The sequence below is a fragment of the Stegodyphus dumicola genome, chromosome 2 (assembly GCF_044657685.1).
Source record: "Stegodyphus dumicola isolate Sdum_Otavi_A_Nest chromosome 2, ASM4465768v1".
Lineage (NCBI taxonomy): Eukaryota > Metazoa > Arthropoda > Arachnida > Araneae > Eresidae > Stegodyphus > Stegodyphus dumicola.
Genome location: NC_140769.1, coordinates 279,294,284 through 279,313,048, shown reverse-complemented (window position 1 = coordinate 279,313,048; position 18,765 = coordinate 279,294,284). Strand labels below are relative to the sequence as shown.

Below are 18,765 nucleotides of genomic sequence, written 5' to 3'. Positions count from 1 at the left end.
TTAAAACAAATTTGCTGTTATCATTTAAGCAGATTAATGCTGTTAGCAGTGTGAAGTTCTGATAAGATTGCTTTATAACTGGGAAAGAAATTTTCCTGCATCTGAATATGCAGGCAGAATTTGATTATAATCAAATTTTTCATACAAGAGTGAAAATGTATAATCTTAATGTATTCTATTACTTAGGAATGATGCGTAACCTTCCTTGAAACGCGTATCCTCAGGTGCTTTTACCAGGTATACTGTATTTTAAGCTTTCTTTCTCAGGTCTTTAAGATCTAGTTCCCATGTAGAACACTATATTCGCTACCGGTGCCATATTCTCCTTTGGAACCATCGGTGTAGATTATCAGTCATGTACTGTCATATTCTTTCCTTTTTATTATTGAATTTATTTACAATCACATTCAAGCTAATATGTAACAATGCAAGTTTATTAACTTTAAAGCTGAAATATGAAATATATAATGAAATTTCAGAAAATTATATGTGTAAGTTATGTGATTTCATATTGCTTCAACATTTTCTGATTTTGAAATTACTATTTTTAAATAAATTATATAATTACTGAAAATTATATTTAAATCTGTTTATTGAATTTGTTGTGATTTTTTTGTGAGACAGTTAAAATTTCTTTTATTAAATTTGTTGTGATTGAAGAATCACAGAATTTCATGACAAGTGGTCTTCATGGCCTTTGGCAAAACATCAGATCGCTGGGCAATTCAACACGTGGGAGATATTGAGTTAAGTAGTTCTTTTAGTTAGTAACACTTTGTTGATAATGAATTTCTGAGATAAATAAGTTCTTTATATTTAATTGCGTCGAGTAGTTTCATCTTTTTTTTTTTTTTTTTTTTTTTTTTAATTACCTAATATATAAAATATCATGAAAAATAGTGTAAATCTGAACTAACAAATGTTAGTGCAGTTTGAATATTTATATCTAAGTATAAAAAAAATGTTATAATTTGAATTAATTATATCATTCAGAACAAATTCAATTCAAATCAATTAATCAAAATATTAAAAATGAAGCAAAATTAACTTTTTTCTGACATTATTGAACATAACTGTTTACTTTGTAGAAAGGATTGGATTCTCTCAAAATGCACATAAATTTTTTTCTTTAGAAAAGTAATATTTATCCAAGATTTGAATTTTACTTAATTTTAATATTAGTGGGTATCTCAAACCTATAGATTAAATCTTAGGAAATGTATTGATATACTCTGATATCTGCTTGCCATTCGTCAAATTTCAAAAGTGGGCTTTTGACTGTGTTATAAACTACAGGTATTATTGATTCAATTTTTAAGAAAAGTTTATTTCATATTTAAAAACTCGCATGAAATTTTCTGTATGTGAATAAATTTTTATGGTTTTTCATTTTTAATTTCTTTTTCAAATATCTTAGGTGTTCACATTTTATTTCCAATTCTCAATTTCCTGTATATAACTGATTTCTACATTGGCGCTATTATTAAGGAACATATTCTCCCCAATTAGTTATTTTATTCTGTCATCCTCCCGATGTAACAAGAATTTTCCAGACATAGATTGGTATGTCTCCCATCCCAGATAACAAAAGAATTTTTATCTTTTTTCGGTACTTTTCTGTTTGGCCGGCGCAAATCTCGCCAAGCAGACTTTATTGGCGACAACATACAGTATACACATAAAAATATTTAAAAAAAATTTTAGTTCTAAGAATTCTTTTTTTGAAGGCATAAACATTTCAATATCGCTTAAAATTTTATAACAAGCCAATAAATAAAGACAATAAATTTGTAAAAAGACATTAAGAATTTACTATGCTTTCATGGTTCAACATCCTGATTCGCCGATTTATATCACATGACCCCAAGCGATCTCATTCACGTAAACTACTCTACAAAAATCTAATGCTCTCAGTAATTATCTACATTAATTTCAAGTTAAATCTTAATTTGGAACACAAGTTTAAATGCAAGAAATATTTCAATTCGTACGAATAGCTTACTTAGAAATTATGTAAAACTGCAGTGCTTTACTTTGCTCATGCATTCTCGTTAGAATTGATGAATTTAACACTTGACTTTACCTTTTCTATATTTTCGGCTTCGGGTTAAGCGCTGTGATTGCATCCTGATTGACTTAATTACCGAAAATGGCCTTAGACATAAAACTGAACAATCTGATAAATATTCTATGTAATTATATGCCACTATTGAAAGAAACAATCAATATGATAAGAAAAAGCTGCAATTTGTTTTGAAAATGAGGCATAAAAGGAATATTCCGTTCCAGCGAGAATTTTCCGTTTGGCATCGGTTGTACCATTATTGGCGACTTTATCGCTTGCGCCGGCAAAACGGAAAAGTACCCTTTTTTCATTCATGTTAAGTACATCTAAATTAACTAGAATTTACAGGTAGCATTTTTTAATTACATAATATAAAACTTAAAGTTATGAATATAGATTATAATTTAAGAACTATTTTAAAAACATAATTACTCAACTTTCGTTATTCGGATCTTTTTTTCACATGTATATAATAATAAGCATTTAGTTGTTTCATATCTCAGCAAAGCCACCCAACCGATATAGTGGTTAGTGTCATTGACTGCCGTGTCGAAGGGCCCGGGTTCGAATCCCGGAGAAGGCATGGATGTTTGTAAATGTATAGTGTCGGTCAGTGGCGTAACTAGAACTCTTGGGCCCTATGCAATAAATATTCTTGAGGTCCCCCAAAAATTTAGATACTCCAAAAAAAATTAAAGGTCTCAGATTTTAATGGCCAACCCAGAAGGGTTTATTAAGGTGTTTTATTTTCTCGCTGAGCACACAGTCTAGCAGTCTGTTGTCGCACTCCTGCTAACCGGACCCCCCCTTTTTTTTGTCTTTTTCAGCTTTATTATTAAGCATCGTTTTCTTCGGATTTACGTCGCATACAGTTCAACACCAAAATCACAAAATTTTTAAAAGCTGAATATCAGCAAATGTTTAAAACTCCCGATGCAGCTTTAAGTGTAAGCGTAAATTTTTATATTCATTTCGGTTTTTTTCCAGTTCATTATATCAATATTGAGTTTTCTCAATAAAATGGCTTTTTTTTTTTTTTTTTTTTTTTTGTATGTGTATGTGTTTTTCATTATTACCTTTTTATGCATTAATTTTTGAGTTTGCCATATGTACTTTTATATTCGCTATATCATTTCTTTCAAAACTAGCCTCTCATGGGGCCAGCCGCCTAATAGTTATCTTAAAAGAGGAAAAGTATGTAATGATTTTAATGAGTCCGGCTAATGTAATTTAAAAAAAATTAAATAGTTCTAATTAATTAATGTTTATTTAAATTAATCACATTAAAAAGTAAAAAAAAATATATTCTCAAGAATAGCGCTTACTGGTTTTAAATCACTTAGTTAATTATTCAGTAACCTTTCAGATTAAATTTGAAAGTGTTTTAGGCTTTACTGAAGAGCAACACACTGGCGAGTGAAAGGTAAAAAAAATTACTTCTGGCGGCAGCAACATGTTGCTTTTTGAGTCTAGTTTGTTAATTAAATTTGAAAGACAAATAAATACCTTACGTTTTTTTTCTCTTGGCAATAGTCGCATGAGCTGAGATAAAACTGTTCTATTTCGAACAGTATTACCACTTCTTGCTTTCATATCATTAAATTTGTTAATCAAAAGTTCATAAAATTTTTTTAAAATATGAAATAAATAACAAGGTAAATCGGAAATTCAAAATTTGGTCTTCCAGATGCACATATTCAGGTGGAGGACAACGTTATTCAATTAATGGCTTAACTTAATTAGGTACCATCGTTTTTCAAAATGCGAGAAAACACATTCATACATGCGAAATCTTAATTCTTTAATACTTAAAAAATAATACAGGGCGATACTATTTGATGGCAACAATTTGAAAGCAGTGTAACAAAATATAACATAATTTATATTACCATGATAACGATATTTATAGAAACGAAATAATATGCAAAACAGTTACATAAAATTAAAATAACATGTTAAAGAAATTATTATACTATTTTGATTTTTACGTGGCTCTGGGTGTACGAAGCGAATTCGAAAATCATGGTAAGTGAATATTTGCTTTTGATAGTGCTTAAATGTATAACATGTTTTTCTTTTTTTATGTTATTTTATTGTTTGGTTTAAAATTTATTTTATTGAGATTATGTATTTTTTGTTTGCCTATATTTTAGAATTTGATGCTCCTTTGGCTTTTTATGTGAAAATACATCAATGTATACATGGACAAAGTAAAGGAAGTGCGCAATGCAAGTTTGTGCAATTCGGTTTTTTTTTTTTTTTTAAAGTGAAACTAGGTCGACGTGTACATGGATGAAGTCAAAGGAGTGCGCAATTCCATTTTTGTGCAATTCGGGGATTTTTTTTCAAGTGAAAATAAGTCGATGTGTACATGGATACTGAGTTTGTGCAATTGTTTGTCTTGTTATTTTGTCTTTGTGTAGCGGCGAATTTTGGCGCAAAAATCGCCGCTTCGCAAGCCAAAATAAAGAGTCAAAGAATTGCACAAAATCGGTATCCATGTACTGCCAAAAATCGCCAAGGGGTACTCTAAACTATACTTTTACCCAGGTAACTGTTTATATATATATTTTTTATTCAAACACAGTTCCATTGTGAATTAAATTATTAATCTTACTGTGAGGTTACCATAATCCCAGTTTTATTCTGAATATTCTTTGAAAGATAAATTTATAAACTAAATTTGCCTAGTTTTGCTCAGTTTGGCTTAGTGAGCAGCATCATGTAACAATAAGATTAAAATTATCTGATACTATAATATCTTATTGAAGATTTTTTTACGTGCACTACATTTTCTATAAAGACCAATCTAAAAAATTATCACTATTTATTCTTTCGCTTTCTTGTATGGAGAAACATAACCAACCTATTCAGTTGTATAATGCTCGAAATCGCTTAAACATACATATTCACAGAGATCCACAAAGACTTATTTCAGATTTCCGAATCAAAGTTGCGAACCATGTTTACATCGAACGAAGTTGTTGATGCTGAGCAGAGCTTCGTTGTGAAGTCGGCTTACGCATGGAGCGACGATCACGTGACCTCCCTGCGCGTTCGGGGATTTAGCGCTGACCGATTTGTAGCATAATCTCGCTCTTCGTTCAGTTCAAGTTTGCTTAATAAAAACTAGTTCGCTTACTCTTAACACATGTGATGCATCTGAAAGCTTTCAATAAATATACAATTCTGAAAGTTTTCAGTAAATTTACATTACCGCCAAAGACATATTGCAATGCAGAACAAAAATAGAACAAATTTAAATTTTTAAAGTTAGAACAAATTTAGATTTTAAAGTTGACTTACCATTTCAGAAGTATTCCAGTCTCGCGTACGCTCGGAATTTATATTTCTGAGGCGCATAAAAACATTCGAACTATCAATTCTTAATGTAATCCATGCGCACACAAAAGTTCTGAGAAATCGAAACTGTCATACAACTCACTGTTACCACTCTGGCGAAAGAAAAGTCACATAACACAAATGATGTCGGCGCAGGCAATATACCAATCCGGGTTTTATTTTAGAACGTGCATTTTCGGCTGTTATCCCAACAGGTAAAAAGACTTACGCAAAGGTATAAATTTGTTTTGTTTACCTCCGGAGCACCGGTTAGTTGAATAATAGTGATTGTAATAGTTTGGGAGTGTCATCCCTTGAAGCAATGTTTCATTAATATCCATTTTCGATTTCCACAAATTCTGACAGTTTAATGTCGTGATTTTTAGATTACCCTGTACCTATGCAGCTAGTCTATCATAGAGATTCCATCTTAAATCAAATTATCATTTTCAGCAGTCTCATACTTTGTTTAAATGTTTCACAATAGTAAATTGATATGAAATATAACTTGCTAAAAGTATAGTTTAGGGTACCCCTTGGCGATTTTTGGCGGTACATGGATACCAATTTTGTGCAATTCTTTGACTCGTTATTTTGGCTTGCGAAGCGGCGATTTTTGCGCCAAACATCGCTGCTACACAAAGCCAAAATAACAAGACAAACAAATGCACAAACTTGGTATCCATGTACACATCGACTTATTTTCACTTTTAAAAAAAAATCCCCAAATTGCACAAACTTGCATTGCGCACTTCCTTTACTTTGTCCACGTACACATCAATATATTTTCACTTAAAAAGTCAAAGGAGCACCAAATTCTAAAATATAGGCAAACAAAAAATACATAGTCTCAATAAAATAAATTTTAAACCAAACAATAAAATAAAATAAAAAAGGAAAAACTGTTATACATTTAAGCACTACCAAAAGCAAATATTCACTTACCATGATTTTCGAGTTCGCTTCATACACCCAGAGCCACGTAAAAATCAAAATATCAATTATACTCAAATGACTTTTTTTTCAAACCAGGTACTCTTTCTGATCGAACGCTTCACATAGTGACGATCTAAACCTTTCTTCCTACAAACCCATTCAAATCCATCTAAACGGTTTTTACGCTCGACTAGACGCATATCCTTCCTACATACAGGACACTTATACCGGCTACTAAGTAAACTTTCATTTACACACCAGTCAATTAAAACTCTTTTTCCCTTTCACTCCAAATCGTACAGAAAATTCAAATTAATCTTACTACATTTGACCATTCTACAGTCTAAAGAATCAAACAAACACACACCATAAAAATGCTTACAAAACATCCCATGATGCAAAATTTCCAAGAATCATGCACCCGATTATGTCACAATAGGGTTTCCATAACATTCAACTACTCAGGCTACCATAAATGAAACAACAACTTGGCAATAAATCAAAGAACAACTTTGCCATAATACAAGGGGTACCTTTAAGTCTACTCTACCCTATAACTTTTATAACACTTTCCGTTTTGTATATATCTTAAAATTCCAACAATTCAGTGTTAAAGGTTACTTAAATGTTTCATGTATTTCAATAGCAAAATATCTTTTCAAATTCTAAATCTAATCTAAAATAAATTTTCAAAATCTTTTAAAATTCTAATGGAAAATCACAAATAAAAGTAAGCTGAAGTATAATTTAGAGAAATTTCATTTTGTATCATATAAAACATTTCAGCTGTGTTTTTTTAAATCAAACAACTTACAAAAACTTCTATAAAAATATATTCTAATATAGTTAAGTCCATGTACATCATAGGCATTAACCAGTGTAGTGTGTCTGTTCAAATATACATAATGGCTGATGCGGAGGATGATGAGCTTTGTTACGTGTATGTGATGCAATATGTTTGTGGTGTATGTGATAAGCCATTTCTGCAGAAGTCTAATTTAAAAGTACATATGTTCATTCACACAGGTAATAAGTAATAAGTCCTTTGTGCAGATAACTTCTTTAAAAGATCATTTACGAATGCATATGGGTGATAAACCACATGTTTGTAATATATGTGGTAAATCATGTACACAAAAACGTTTATTACAGTTGCATATGCGCATCAACTCTGGTGAGATACATCATGTCTGTGAAATATGTGATAAGAGATTTTCAAGTATATTTGGTTTAATGACACATATGTCATCAAACACTGGTGAAAAATCTCATGTTTGCTACCTGTGTAACAAGGTATTTGCATCAAAATGTAGTTTAAATGATCATTTGCTTATTCATAAAAGTCAAAAATCCCATATCTGTGTTATACGTAACAATTCATTTACTCAGTAGCGTGTTTTATAAAAAGCAGCAGCGTGTATTTTGCATCATCTCTCCTCCTTGAAATAATTCAATTTTTTTTTTTGCATGCAGTTTTAATTTAAATGCATTTTAAAGTATAATTACTCAATACATGATGAGGTTTAGCTTATTACTTTAAGGGATGCAGCAAATTTTGTTTTTCCCCCCTCTTTGAATTCACCGCCACTGTTTAAGTTATGAACGAATTGTTCCAGCCTTATTAAGATGCAAAAGTGAAACTCGAGATTACGTCATCTGGAAAGCAGGGTTATGCTTGATAGTTGATTGACTGTTGTGCTATGACATCATATCTACTACGTGTATAAATATTTCGCATCACTCTAACTTAGTGATTATTTTTCCCCCATTTTCTTTGGGTGTTGTTTCATTTCTCATTTGGGAACTTTCTTGTGATGCATGGCGTCCAGTGTTGAGTGGCTTTTTAGTGCCGTGGTTTTGTGCCATGTTTGTTTTTCAGGATTCGGCAAAGCGACGATGTCTTCAATTTATTGTTTTCTGTGAGCAACTGTGGTGGGCGGCATCTTTAAACACAAGTGTTTTCAAGGTTTCATTTTTCCAGGTGTCTTCTTAGTTAAAAGCATGGATTTATTTAATCATGTAGTTGTTTTTTTTTTTTTTTTTCCTGTGATATGTTTGTCGCGACTTTTTGAATGCCAGTATTAATGGAACAGGCGTTTGTTGTACCATTAATAGTGTAATACAGTCAAACGTTGTTAATCCGGACTCGTTGGGACTTCGGCGATTCCGGATTATCGATTTTTCCGGATTATAGATCATCAGTTTAAGTCTGGTAAGATGGTATGCAGAAATTATAAAATTAAAAATATGAAACCGTAATTTATGAAATAAAGAACAATCATGATCTAAAGGGTATCAAAATTTACAAAAAAAAAAAAAAGCTTAATATTTATTTGTTTACTTTATTAAACATTTCTTTCAATGTAAGTTGTTTAAGTTGCTTCGCTTTTTTATGTGATAATACATTCTGTTTAATTCTATAAACAGAAATAATTTCTTTTTCAGTTACAAAGTTCCGCTGTTCAAGTTTTATAATTGCTGTGTCGAGAATACCAACTAATTTGTCAATCGAAATTTTTTCGTTTTCAATAACCTCTGTCACTTTCTTCGCTATCGGAAGCGAATTATAATGACGAGGAATTTGATTTAAATCATATCAAAGACGGAGTACATCGAGATGAAATACTACATTTAGTAAGGAATTATAAGCCAAATAAAATAAAAACATCTGCCCTGAAGATAAGGATAGTGCTGACAGATCAACTTCCAATTCATTGCGCGCCGCGGCGTTAAAGATAAACAAACGTTAAAGTTTAGATAAACAAAGGATATGCCTTTATCCATTTTTTGCAGCAATTCCACTTTTTGTTTAATAGACTTCGAAACATATTTTTGCTTTGTAGATCCTGTACATATTAGTAAATATATATCAGAAATTCTATTTATTTCAAGCTTACTTTTATAAAATTGCTCTAACAGTCTGCAAAAAATAATAAGCCGAATCCAATTCGAAGATTAAGGAACAACGCAATCTGCAATATTAACTGAATTATATAATTTTAGCTTAGCTTATACCGTCCGTTATACATTAAACGCGCATTCGTAAACGTATTTTGCACACGCACACTCGCAGCCGTAAAGGTCTTACGCGCATGCGTCAAAGAGACGCATGCACAGAAAGTTTGTAGCTTTGAGGTCTGTATTATAGATCATTCCGGATTATGGGTGTCCGAATTAACGACTTTTGACTGTATTCTTAAAAGAAAACCCTTGGGGATTAATGCATAGTTAACTAAGTGCAATTTTTTTTTTTTTTTTTTTTGCTGTGGTTATGTTACAATTTTAACTTCAAGTTTCTTGTATTTATCAAATTTATGTATTGTATATTTATTTTTATATATATTGTTAAATGTCTTTAATAAATTGGTTAAGTTTAAAACTTTTGTCATCTATGTCTGCATAATACATAAACTTAGAGTGTTTCTATAGTGATAGTTATTTCTGCTAGTTTTTTTTTTTTTTTTTAAATGCCTTAGCACTTTGTTTTTCGCATCAAAAAATTCTAATGCGCGGATTCCATTCCCATGCGGAGATAATTTTTTTTTTTTCCTGTACAATGTTGCCATTGCTCACTTTGAAATCATCAAGTTTGTTAACCAAAATTCATTAAAGTTTTACAAAATTTGAAATAGACAATAAAGCAAATTCAAAATTCGAGTTTCTAAGTGCCCATGTTCAGTTGGAAGACTAGTTAAAATTTGATGGCTCTAGGTACTGCTGTTTCTTCACAATGCAAGCTTCACTATTTAGTTTCTTTAATTGTAATACATGGTGACAATATTTGGTGGCAACAGTTTGAAAAGTAAATTGATTCAAAATGCTGTTTTGAAATTAATAGCGCTTCTGGGCTAAAGAGAGATTAGCAATCCTCAAACGACATAACTAGGCTTCCTAATTTAAAAAAAAAATATTAAAATTGTCATTATTATTGTGGAATTACTAAAATTTTTTTTTTTTTTTTCATTTTTACCATATCTTAATAATTTTATGCATTAAAATTGCTCAGCATAATAATAATTTAGATCCATTTCCCCAATTACACTCCTTCATCTGATATAGAAATTTATATTCAATATTTGTGAAGATAATGGCAGCTTATTTAAATGGTAAAGCATTTATAAGCAACACTTCTTCAATATACTTGATCTTTTCAAACTTTTTCCTTGTATCCAAAATTTTATCCTCAAGTAGAAATTATCAAATCTCAATTTTTCCACACAGTATCAACTACAGATCTAGATAAACTGTAATTCCTGGCAGATATACGTTTGACTACAACCATTGTGCATTTTTAAATAATACTCATTATACTTTCAAAGAGAAATGTTATGCATTACTTAACATATTGATGAATTTTTTTTTGTCCAAAAATTTTTCCAGTACATTGTGAAGAGCGTTTAACTAAAAGAATATTAGAGGTTTCACCATTTTGGAAGATATGAAAAGTAAAAACTCTTTGGCACTTACATACTAATAAAACCACCTGAGTAAAAATTGCCAAATTTTCAAAATGTGTTAAACTCTGACAACCATGCGCATAGCCATTCTTCCAGCAACCAAGCTCATTACAATCTTCCAATCAAGCAATGACGCCATTTATGTATTCTTTTTGTTGTATTTTGCTCAAAATTTTCTAAACGGAACAATCAGGAAATGCATTTCCTCAATAGCCTCTGTTGTCGAGTGTTGCACAAAGTAAGAGTCCCTGCAATTCTCTGATTTTTTTTAAGCAAAAACTGTGTATTTCGGGCTTAAAGTGCAAAAAAAGTTACAGAAAGTTTTGAAAAAGAATATAAATGTTCATTTAAATGCTAATGTAATAAATGTTCACTTAAAAACACACACTTCTTAATAATATTATTACAATTTACATAATTCATAAAAAGTATTTCTAACACTGGTACAAACATTACACGTGATAATTTTAGTAGATTCGTTTCAACTTAAAACATTTTTTGGTTTAACCCTGGTATACAGTACACACAGGATTTGGCTACTTCTGGCGATTTTATGATGAGTAGTAAATGCAACATATACAGTGAGTAATAACATGTTATTTTGGTGTTGGCGATAATTTTCAAAAATCTTTTCATGGCTGCATCGTATACTAGAATTTTATCCTTTTTTTTTTTTTACTTTTAATACCGTAATTTCCGGAAAAAAAGGCTGTATCAGCGTAAACGCCGCAATCGAGAAAAGTAGCAGGCAAAAAAATAAAAATTACACAGAAACGCCGCAATAGATTAAATTGCGTGTGACATCGTTGTGGGCCGTCTAGATGCAAAATCTCAACCTAAGTCCTGATATATGACATATCAGTTAAGAAAAATGCATGAAATGAAACCACAACTCAAAAATAAATTAAAGATAAGAAATGTTGAAAATATATTTACGTTCACATTTATACTTACATTTACCCACTAAAGAAGTCCATATTTGTAATACTCAAACTATATTATAAAAAATGTTGCAACAACGAAATATAAAGTTTGGATGCCAAAACGAATTACAGCAAACTATACATAATATGAAGCCATCAAAATCTGATTCTTCACTATCTGAATTAAAAAGATTTAGTAAATCCTGATCTAAGTCCAAGTCTTCCAGATCGTCACAGTCATCCTCTTGGTTTACAGTCTCTTTATCTAAGAATATAATTTCAGCTTCTTTGAACCCTGCTATTATTGACGATGTTTTTACCGATTTCCATGCATTTTCTACCCACTTTGCAACTTCTTCATAAGATGCTCTACGCATTTTACCACTTTTGGTATACGCATGCAATACTTCACTCATCCAACACTCCCACCGCTTTCGGACTTCAGCTTTGAAGGATTTATTACCTGACAAATCTAATGATTGTAAGATTTTTGTCAAACTACCAGGAATTATTGCTACGGTCGTAAACAATTTTTGACATCTGGTTTTTCACCGACTCAAGTAAATGAGCACGCATGGAATCCATTATCAATAATGTACACTAAATGTAAGGTTTTGATATAAGTTGGTAACAAATAAGATTTTTTTATAATTTCAGAGCACAAATTTTTCTCATTCACTTGGCTTTTTTAATACTCAACCATCTGGAATCTTCATAGATCTTTCCTGTAATTTTTGTTACAAAATGCTCCGTGAATATTTTATGCATGGTACATGTGTGGATACTTAATAAAAAGCAAGATCTAATGCATGAAAACATATATACTAAAACCACAACATATGTATGATACTGAAAAATCAGAAAGTACAGAATGTGCAAGTACTGAACATGGATTTACATTTCAGAAAACAGAATATTTATTTATGAATAAGGATTTTTGGCTAATCTTTGGAATATGGTAACAGGTATTTTGGCGACATTTTGGTAAAGCAATAAAGGTTACTAGCTAGGACTTTAGCAGTGTACATGGATAAAGTCAAGAGTGTGCGCAATGCCATTTTTGTGCAATTCTGGGATGTTTTTTCAAGTGAAAATAGGTCGACTTGTACATGGATGATACCGTGTATGTGCAATTCTTAAAAACGCGGCAAGCAGTGGGCGATTCTGCACTTTCTCTCAATTTTGCACCTAATCTTTGTCATGATTAAGCATTTTTGTTCCATAAAAGTTCTAGCATAAGCGTAATTCAGCTAGCAGATTGTTGGAAAAAAGTGTTGAGGGGAAAAAAAAAAAAAAAAAACATGCCTTTACTTCGTGAAAACAAAATGGCGTCCAATCAAAAACTAGCAGGGTTGGTCGCCAAAAAATCGCCAAGTTACCATAATCCAAGGATTAACCAGATTTTTTTGTCCCTAACCAAGAAAACCATTTCGGTAATTGGTGCCACTCTGGTAGACGGTTGCACGGATTTTTGGCTATTTACATTGGCGCAATTGTTGGCGCTGTTTTTACAGTTGTCAGCCATCTTGAAAGATGCTGTTTTACGTATTTTACGCATATAGTAAAGTATTCAAAACTTAAAAAAAAAATAAATATCGTTAAAAATAATGGATTAATTTTTGGTTGAATACGTTGTTTTTTAAGATGGCTGGCAAATGTAAATAAATACATTTACTAAGACTATAAAATGCTAAAGTAAGGTTAAATTATTACTTTCATATTATAGAATAAAAACACCGCTATAAAAATATTGTGCAACATTTAATTGAATTAAACTATTACTTAAATTGAATATCGAATTAAAAACATCATACCAACGTTTAAAAGAATTAAAATATTACTTAAATACTTTAAAATAAGTTTTATAGGATTTAATTATTTAACATTAAAACATATGCGGCAATAAATACCTCAGGAATTTTTTAAAACATTGTATTAATTTTTTAATAAAAATTGAAGCATACAATTATGAAGTAAAAGAAAATTATGTACTTACATTTTTTAACCTGTCTTATATTGATAAGTACCACCAAAAAAAAAAAAAAAATAAAATAAAAACCGGTCCGCTAACGATCTTCATCTGTATGATCCACATCTTTCACACTTCACCGAAGAAGCAATTTACCATGTTTTGTCAAAAAATTTAAAATAAATTTCCTCTGATGCTATTAACAATTTATAAATAAATCTTTGATTAGGAAAGCCAGGTTGGCCAAAATAAGGTCTCAAACGGCAGTTTTTTTAATTCCGATACCAATAATTCTTGGTAATTACCAATAACAACATTTATATTCGAAACGGACACATTCATTCGCTTTGAAATCTGAGGAATTCGAAGAGATGAATAATAAAATTTTAAAATGGCGTGGTAATGCACAAATATTCAGTAACCAATCAGGGAGCAGATTACCTCACGCATAGAATTAAAATTATTTAAATAATCATTCATAATAAAATCATATTTTAAAAAAATGCAAAATTAAATTGTATTTTAATATTTAACAACCATAAATAATGTTTAAAATATTAGATTAAATTTATAGATATTAATAAAACCAATTACTTTAAAAATAATGTGACGTCATTCTTTACATCATTCACAACATAAAATTCCATAAAATATCATAAACAATAAAATTTTTATTTCAAATAAAAATACAAAATTAAATTCATTTTTATTATTTTGAAGTCATAAATAATATTTAAAACATGGAATTTATGCATAATAAAATGCATTATTTTTCAAATAAAATGATAACAAAGTATCGGTTACCATAAACAACTTGTCTAGCAATGGGTTTACCATAAGTTGTATCGCTCGCCAAAAAACGCCAAAATCCATGCAACCGTCTACCAAATTAGCACCCGGTAATTATATACAGTACAAAGTCCGTAATCCGGAGTTGTCAGGACTTAGCAATTCTGGATTAGGGGTTCTTCCGGATTATAGATCATTAATTTAAATCTGGTAAGGCAAACGGGCTGGCTGCATGGGTGTTTTCGTGGTTTTCACCATGTGTAACGTGTATACGAGCCAGTTTCCCTTAGAAAGTCCTCCATGAAGGCATCCCGGTTGATCTTTACAATATGGTAACTGGTAGTTTGGTGACATTTCGGAGGCAATAAAGGTTACTACCTGGGACTTTGGTAATAATGTGAGGAGTACTCAGTTCCGATTACGCATTATTTTGTGTGAGGGAAATGAGAGATCATGGGATATGTCATGTGATATTAATGGACGAATTACGGTTCTTTAATCGGAAAAGGGGGGAAATCGGGAAAAAATCTGGAAATTTTGTATTTGGCTTTATTCTGTGTTGTGTGAAACAGTGTTCGTGAATTTTTGGATCCCATGGCCGTAACTAAAGTGAATTCGAAATGGGTATTTAGTGGTATTGAAAAAGGTAGTAATAAATGTTTCTTTAAGGTTGTGCGAGATAGAAATAAAGATGTTTTATTAAGTTATTTATTTTACCTGGTACCTTGCTGTGAAATATAAGTATGATTTTAAAGATCCTGAAACAGAAAGAAGAAAAGTTTATCGGACACGTAATCAAGATTCTGAAGAAGATTAGGTAAGTTAGTATTTTTAATTATTTGAGGATATTATTTTTATGCATTGCTCTAAATGTAAGGTGGAAGTAAAAGAATTTGGTATTATTGGGAAAATTGTTATTAGCAATGATTTAGTTTAAAGTAATTAGGATTGTAAGGTAATTTTTATTAATTTAATGTATGTGCTCATTTATATTTTAAGTAGTGTTTTTGAATTTAATTATATTTTAATTAAATGATAGTTATTTTGTGAATTTTATGTTTGTAGGAATTTGGTATACGTTTTAGTTGAAGTAAACGTGCATGGAAATAATTTAAATATTTGATACTAAATATTTGTAATGCTTGCGGTATGAATTCGTTGGTGACGTGTATAATGTAATAGATGATTTAGAGGTAAAAGTTTTTGGATATTTTATTTATTTTATATGTGGAAATGTTCATATTTGGAAAAGGTAAATACTTTTTCGCGATCGGGTAATTTCATATATGTTCTTTTTACCGGGTTTAAAGATTTCGAGAAAATTGTCATGTATTTTCGTGAAATTTTTCTAATTTATGAGAAAAAAGCGGTGTACATGGATATGGTGAAGAGTGTGCGCAATGCCATTTTTGTGTAATTCTGGGATGTTTTTTTAAGTAAAAATAAGTCGGCGTGTACATGGTTTATGTGTATGTGTTATTTTGAAAAACGCGTAAGGAGTATGGTATTGTGCACTTTTTCCCAATTTTGCAGTGAATATTTGTCATGATTAAGCAGTTTTGTTAGATAAAATTTCTAGCATAAGTGTAATTCGGCTAGTAGATTGTTGGAAGAAGTGTTCAGTAGATAAAAAGAAAAGAAACATGTTTTTACTTCGTGAAGACAAAATGGCGGCGGGAAAAAAAAAAATAGAGGGTTGCTGTAGAAGAGTTGGTCGCCAAATTTTTGCCAAAAAAACGCCAAGTTACCATAATGTAAAGATCAACCGGCATCCCTCCCCTTAGGCAGATAGCCTTTGAGGCTTTGCCGTAATTAAAAATCCTAACCTAAATCTGGTAAGATGGCATACCATAATTTATGAAATAAAGAGCAATTATGATCTAAAAGGTATCAAATTTTACAAAAAAAAAAAAAAAAAAAAAAAAAAAAAAAGATTAATATTTATTTGTTTACTTTATTAAACGTTTCTTTTAACGCATACTTGCGCAAAGCATTCTTTACGTGATTGCATAAAGTTTGTGGCTTTGAGGTCCAGATTATAGATCATTCCGGATAATGAACGTCCATATTACGGACTTTATACTGTATAGATCATTTCAACAAACAGTTACAATATAGTTTTTACTACCTGGCAGTATTAGAATTTCCATTATTTAGAATGCTCCAAATTTGGATATTAATATGCAAATACTTTTCACTAATTGCCTTTGTGTCACCTACCCAGAGAAATTCAGAAGTCTGCATTTAATATTCTTAGACATTTTACTAGTGTTAGGAATCTGCCATATTATCGAAAAGTGCTATCTTATCTTTGCCTTGTACTTTTATATACATATATATGAAAATTACGTCTTCTATAAAATTATGTCATTCATGTTGGCATAAAAACAATTTATAAATTTTTTTTTTCTTAATCAGTTTTTTTCCTTATGGGTACATACTGCACCTGTTGCTTTTTAGTGGCATGTACAAGACTATGCATTTCTAATGCACATTTGTACCTAAATGCTTTACTACATCTGTCACAGGGAGAACTTTTCTCCCCTTTACTAATTTGCAGGTGTGTTCGTAAATCAGCTTTTTGTGTAAATAACTTATTACATTTCTTACATACGTAAAAATTTCCAACCATGTGTCTCTCCATGTGCTTCCTTATACTTCCTTTCAATGTAATAGATCTATCACATATATCACAAGAATAAATTATATGGACAGGGTCACGTTTACTAATTTCGGGCTTCGGGGGTAAATGTGTACGTTTATGCTGCTTTAATACAATACGTGACCCAAATGACTTGTCACACATATCACACTCATATGAATGACGAATGATATGGACAGGGTCACGTTTATGAATTTTAATTTCAGGCTTCTGTTGTAAATGTGTACGTTTATGCTGCTTTAATACAAGCTGTGACCTAAATGACTTGTCACACATGTCACACTCAAATGGCTTTTCACCTGTATGTATACGCATGTGAATCTGTAGAAGAAAGTTAGTACCACAGGTCTTGCCACACATAACACATACATGAGGTTTCTTAGCTTTCTTAGCTCTGTGAGTATGCATATGATCTTTTAAATTCCATTCTAAAGTAAATGCCTTTTTGCATATGTGACAAACATGAGGTTTTTCAGCATTTTCAGGAATATGACAAGTCATATGTAATCTTAAATTATGCATAGTTTTATATTTATTATTACATATATCACATACATAAGGCTTTTCACCTGTATGAACACGCATATGTAATTGTAGGAATGTTCTTCGTGCAGAAGACTTTCCACATACACCACAAACATATGGTTTTTCACCAGTATGGACGCGTAAATGATCCTCTAAAGCAGTTCTTCCCGCAAAAGTCTTGTCACACATTTCACATGCATGACGTTTTTTACCTAAATGGGATTGCATATGATCCTTTAAATTCCATTCTGAAGTAAATGCCTTTTTGCATGTGTGACAAACATGAGGTTTCTCGTCATTTTCAGGTTTATGACAAGTCATGTGCGATCTTAAATTATCCTTTTTTTTATATTTCTTATTACATATATCACATTCATAAGGCTTTTCACCTGTATGAACACGCATATGTAATTGTAGGAATTGTCTTCGTGAAGAAGACTTCCCACATACATCACAAACATACGGTTTTTCACCTGTATGGACGCGTAAATGTTCCTCTAAGGTAGTTCTTGAAGCAAAGGTCTTGTCACACATTTCACATGCATGACGTTTTTTACCTCCATGGGATTGCATATGTTTTTGCAATAATACTTTTTGAGTAAATATCTCTCCACATACGTTGCTCTTTTCCATTTCGCTGCCCAACATATGTTCTGACAAAATTGCTTCCCCTGCAAATGATTTATCACTTACATAACATGTATCAGATTTCTGGCTTTTATTAACTTGCAAATCAGACTCTTCTTTAAAAGTCTTACTACAAGAATTTTCATGTACAAATAGATTATTTGGCTTATCTTCCTCTAAACTAGCCATCTCATTAAAGTCTAGTCTGTAGTTTTAGAGTTTTCTTTAAATGCCCGTCTATGATTGCTGATATCAGAAGTGTTGCCACGCAGAAAAATGAGGGCGATAATTATGTGCAATTTTGTTTCTCTTGGATGCAAATCTCTCTGTCCGTGCAGTAATGTTTCTTTTGCAATGTATGTGTGTAAATTGTTTATTTTTTAAATTGGGCTAGTATGTTCAACATATCAGCCAGTACTACTTTGTTGATAGAACACATTGTTTATTGCACATCAATTGTTGGATTACGT

General features: G+C 31.1%; 1 protein-coding gene across 1 annotated transcript; it reads right to left on the bottom strand.

Moving 5' to 3' along the window:
- Positions 1-3,845: 3,845 nt before the first annotated feature.
- LOC118192347 (uncharacterized) lies at positions 3,846-18,675 on the bottom strand. The gene has a single exon (XM_085812212.1). The coding sequence runs from the start codon at positions 18,482-18,484 to the stop codon at positions 16,892-16,894; it is 1,593 nt and encodes a 530-aa protein (XP_085668338.1). The 5' UTR covers positions 18,485-18,675; the 3' UTR covers positions 3,846-16,891.
- Positions 18,676-18,765: the final 90 nt, after the last annotated feature.

Excerpts from the sequence above, each read along its gene's own strand:
- LOC118192347 (XM_085812212.1), bottom strand. The coding sequence starts at position 18,484 with ATGGCTAGTTTAGAGGAAGATAAGCCAAATAATCTATTTGTACATGAA.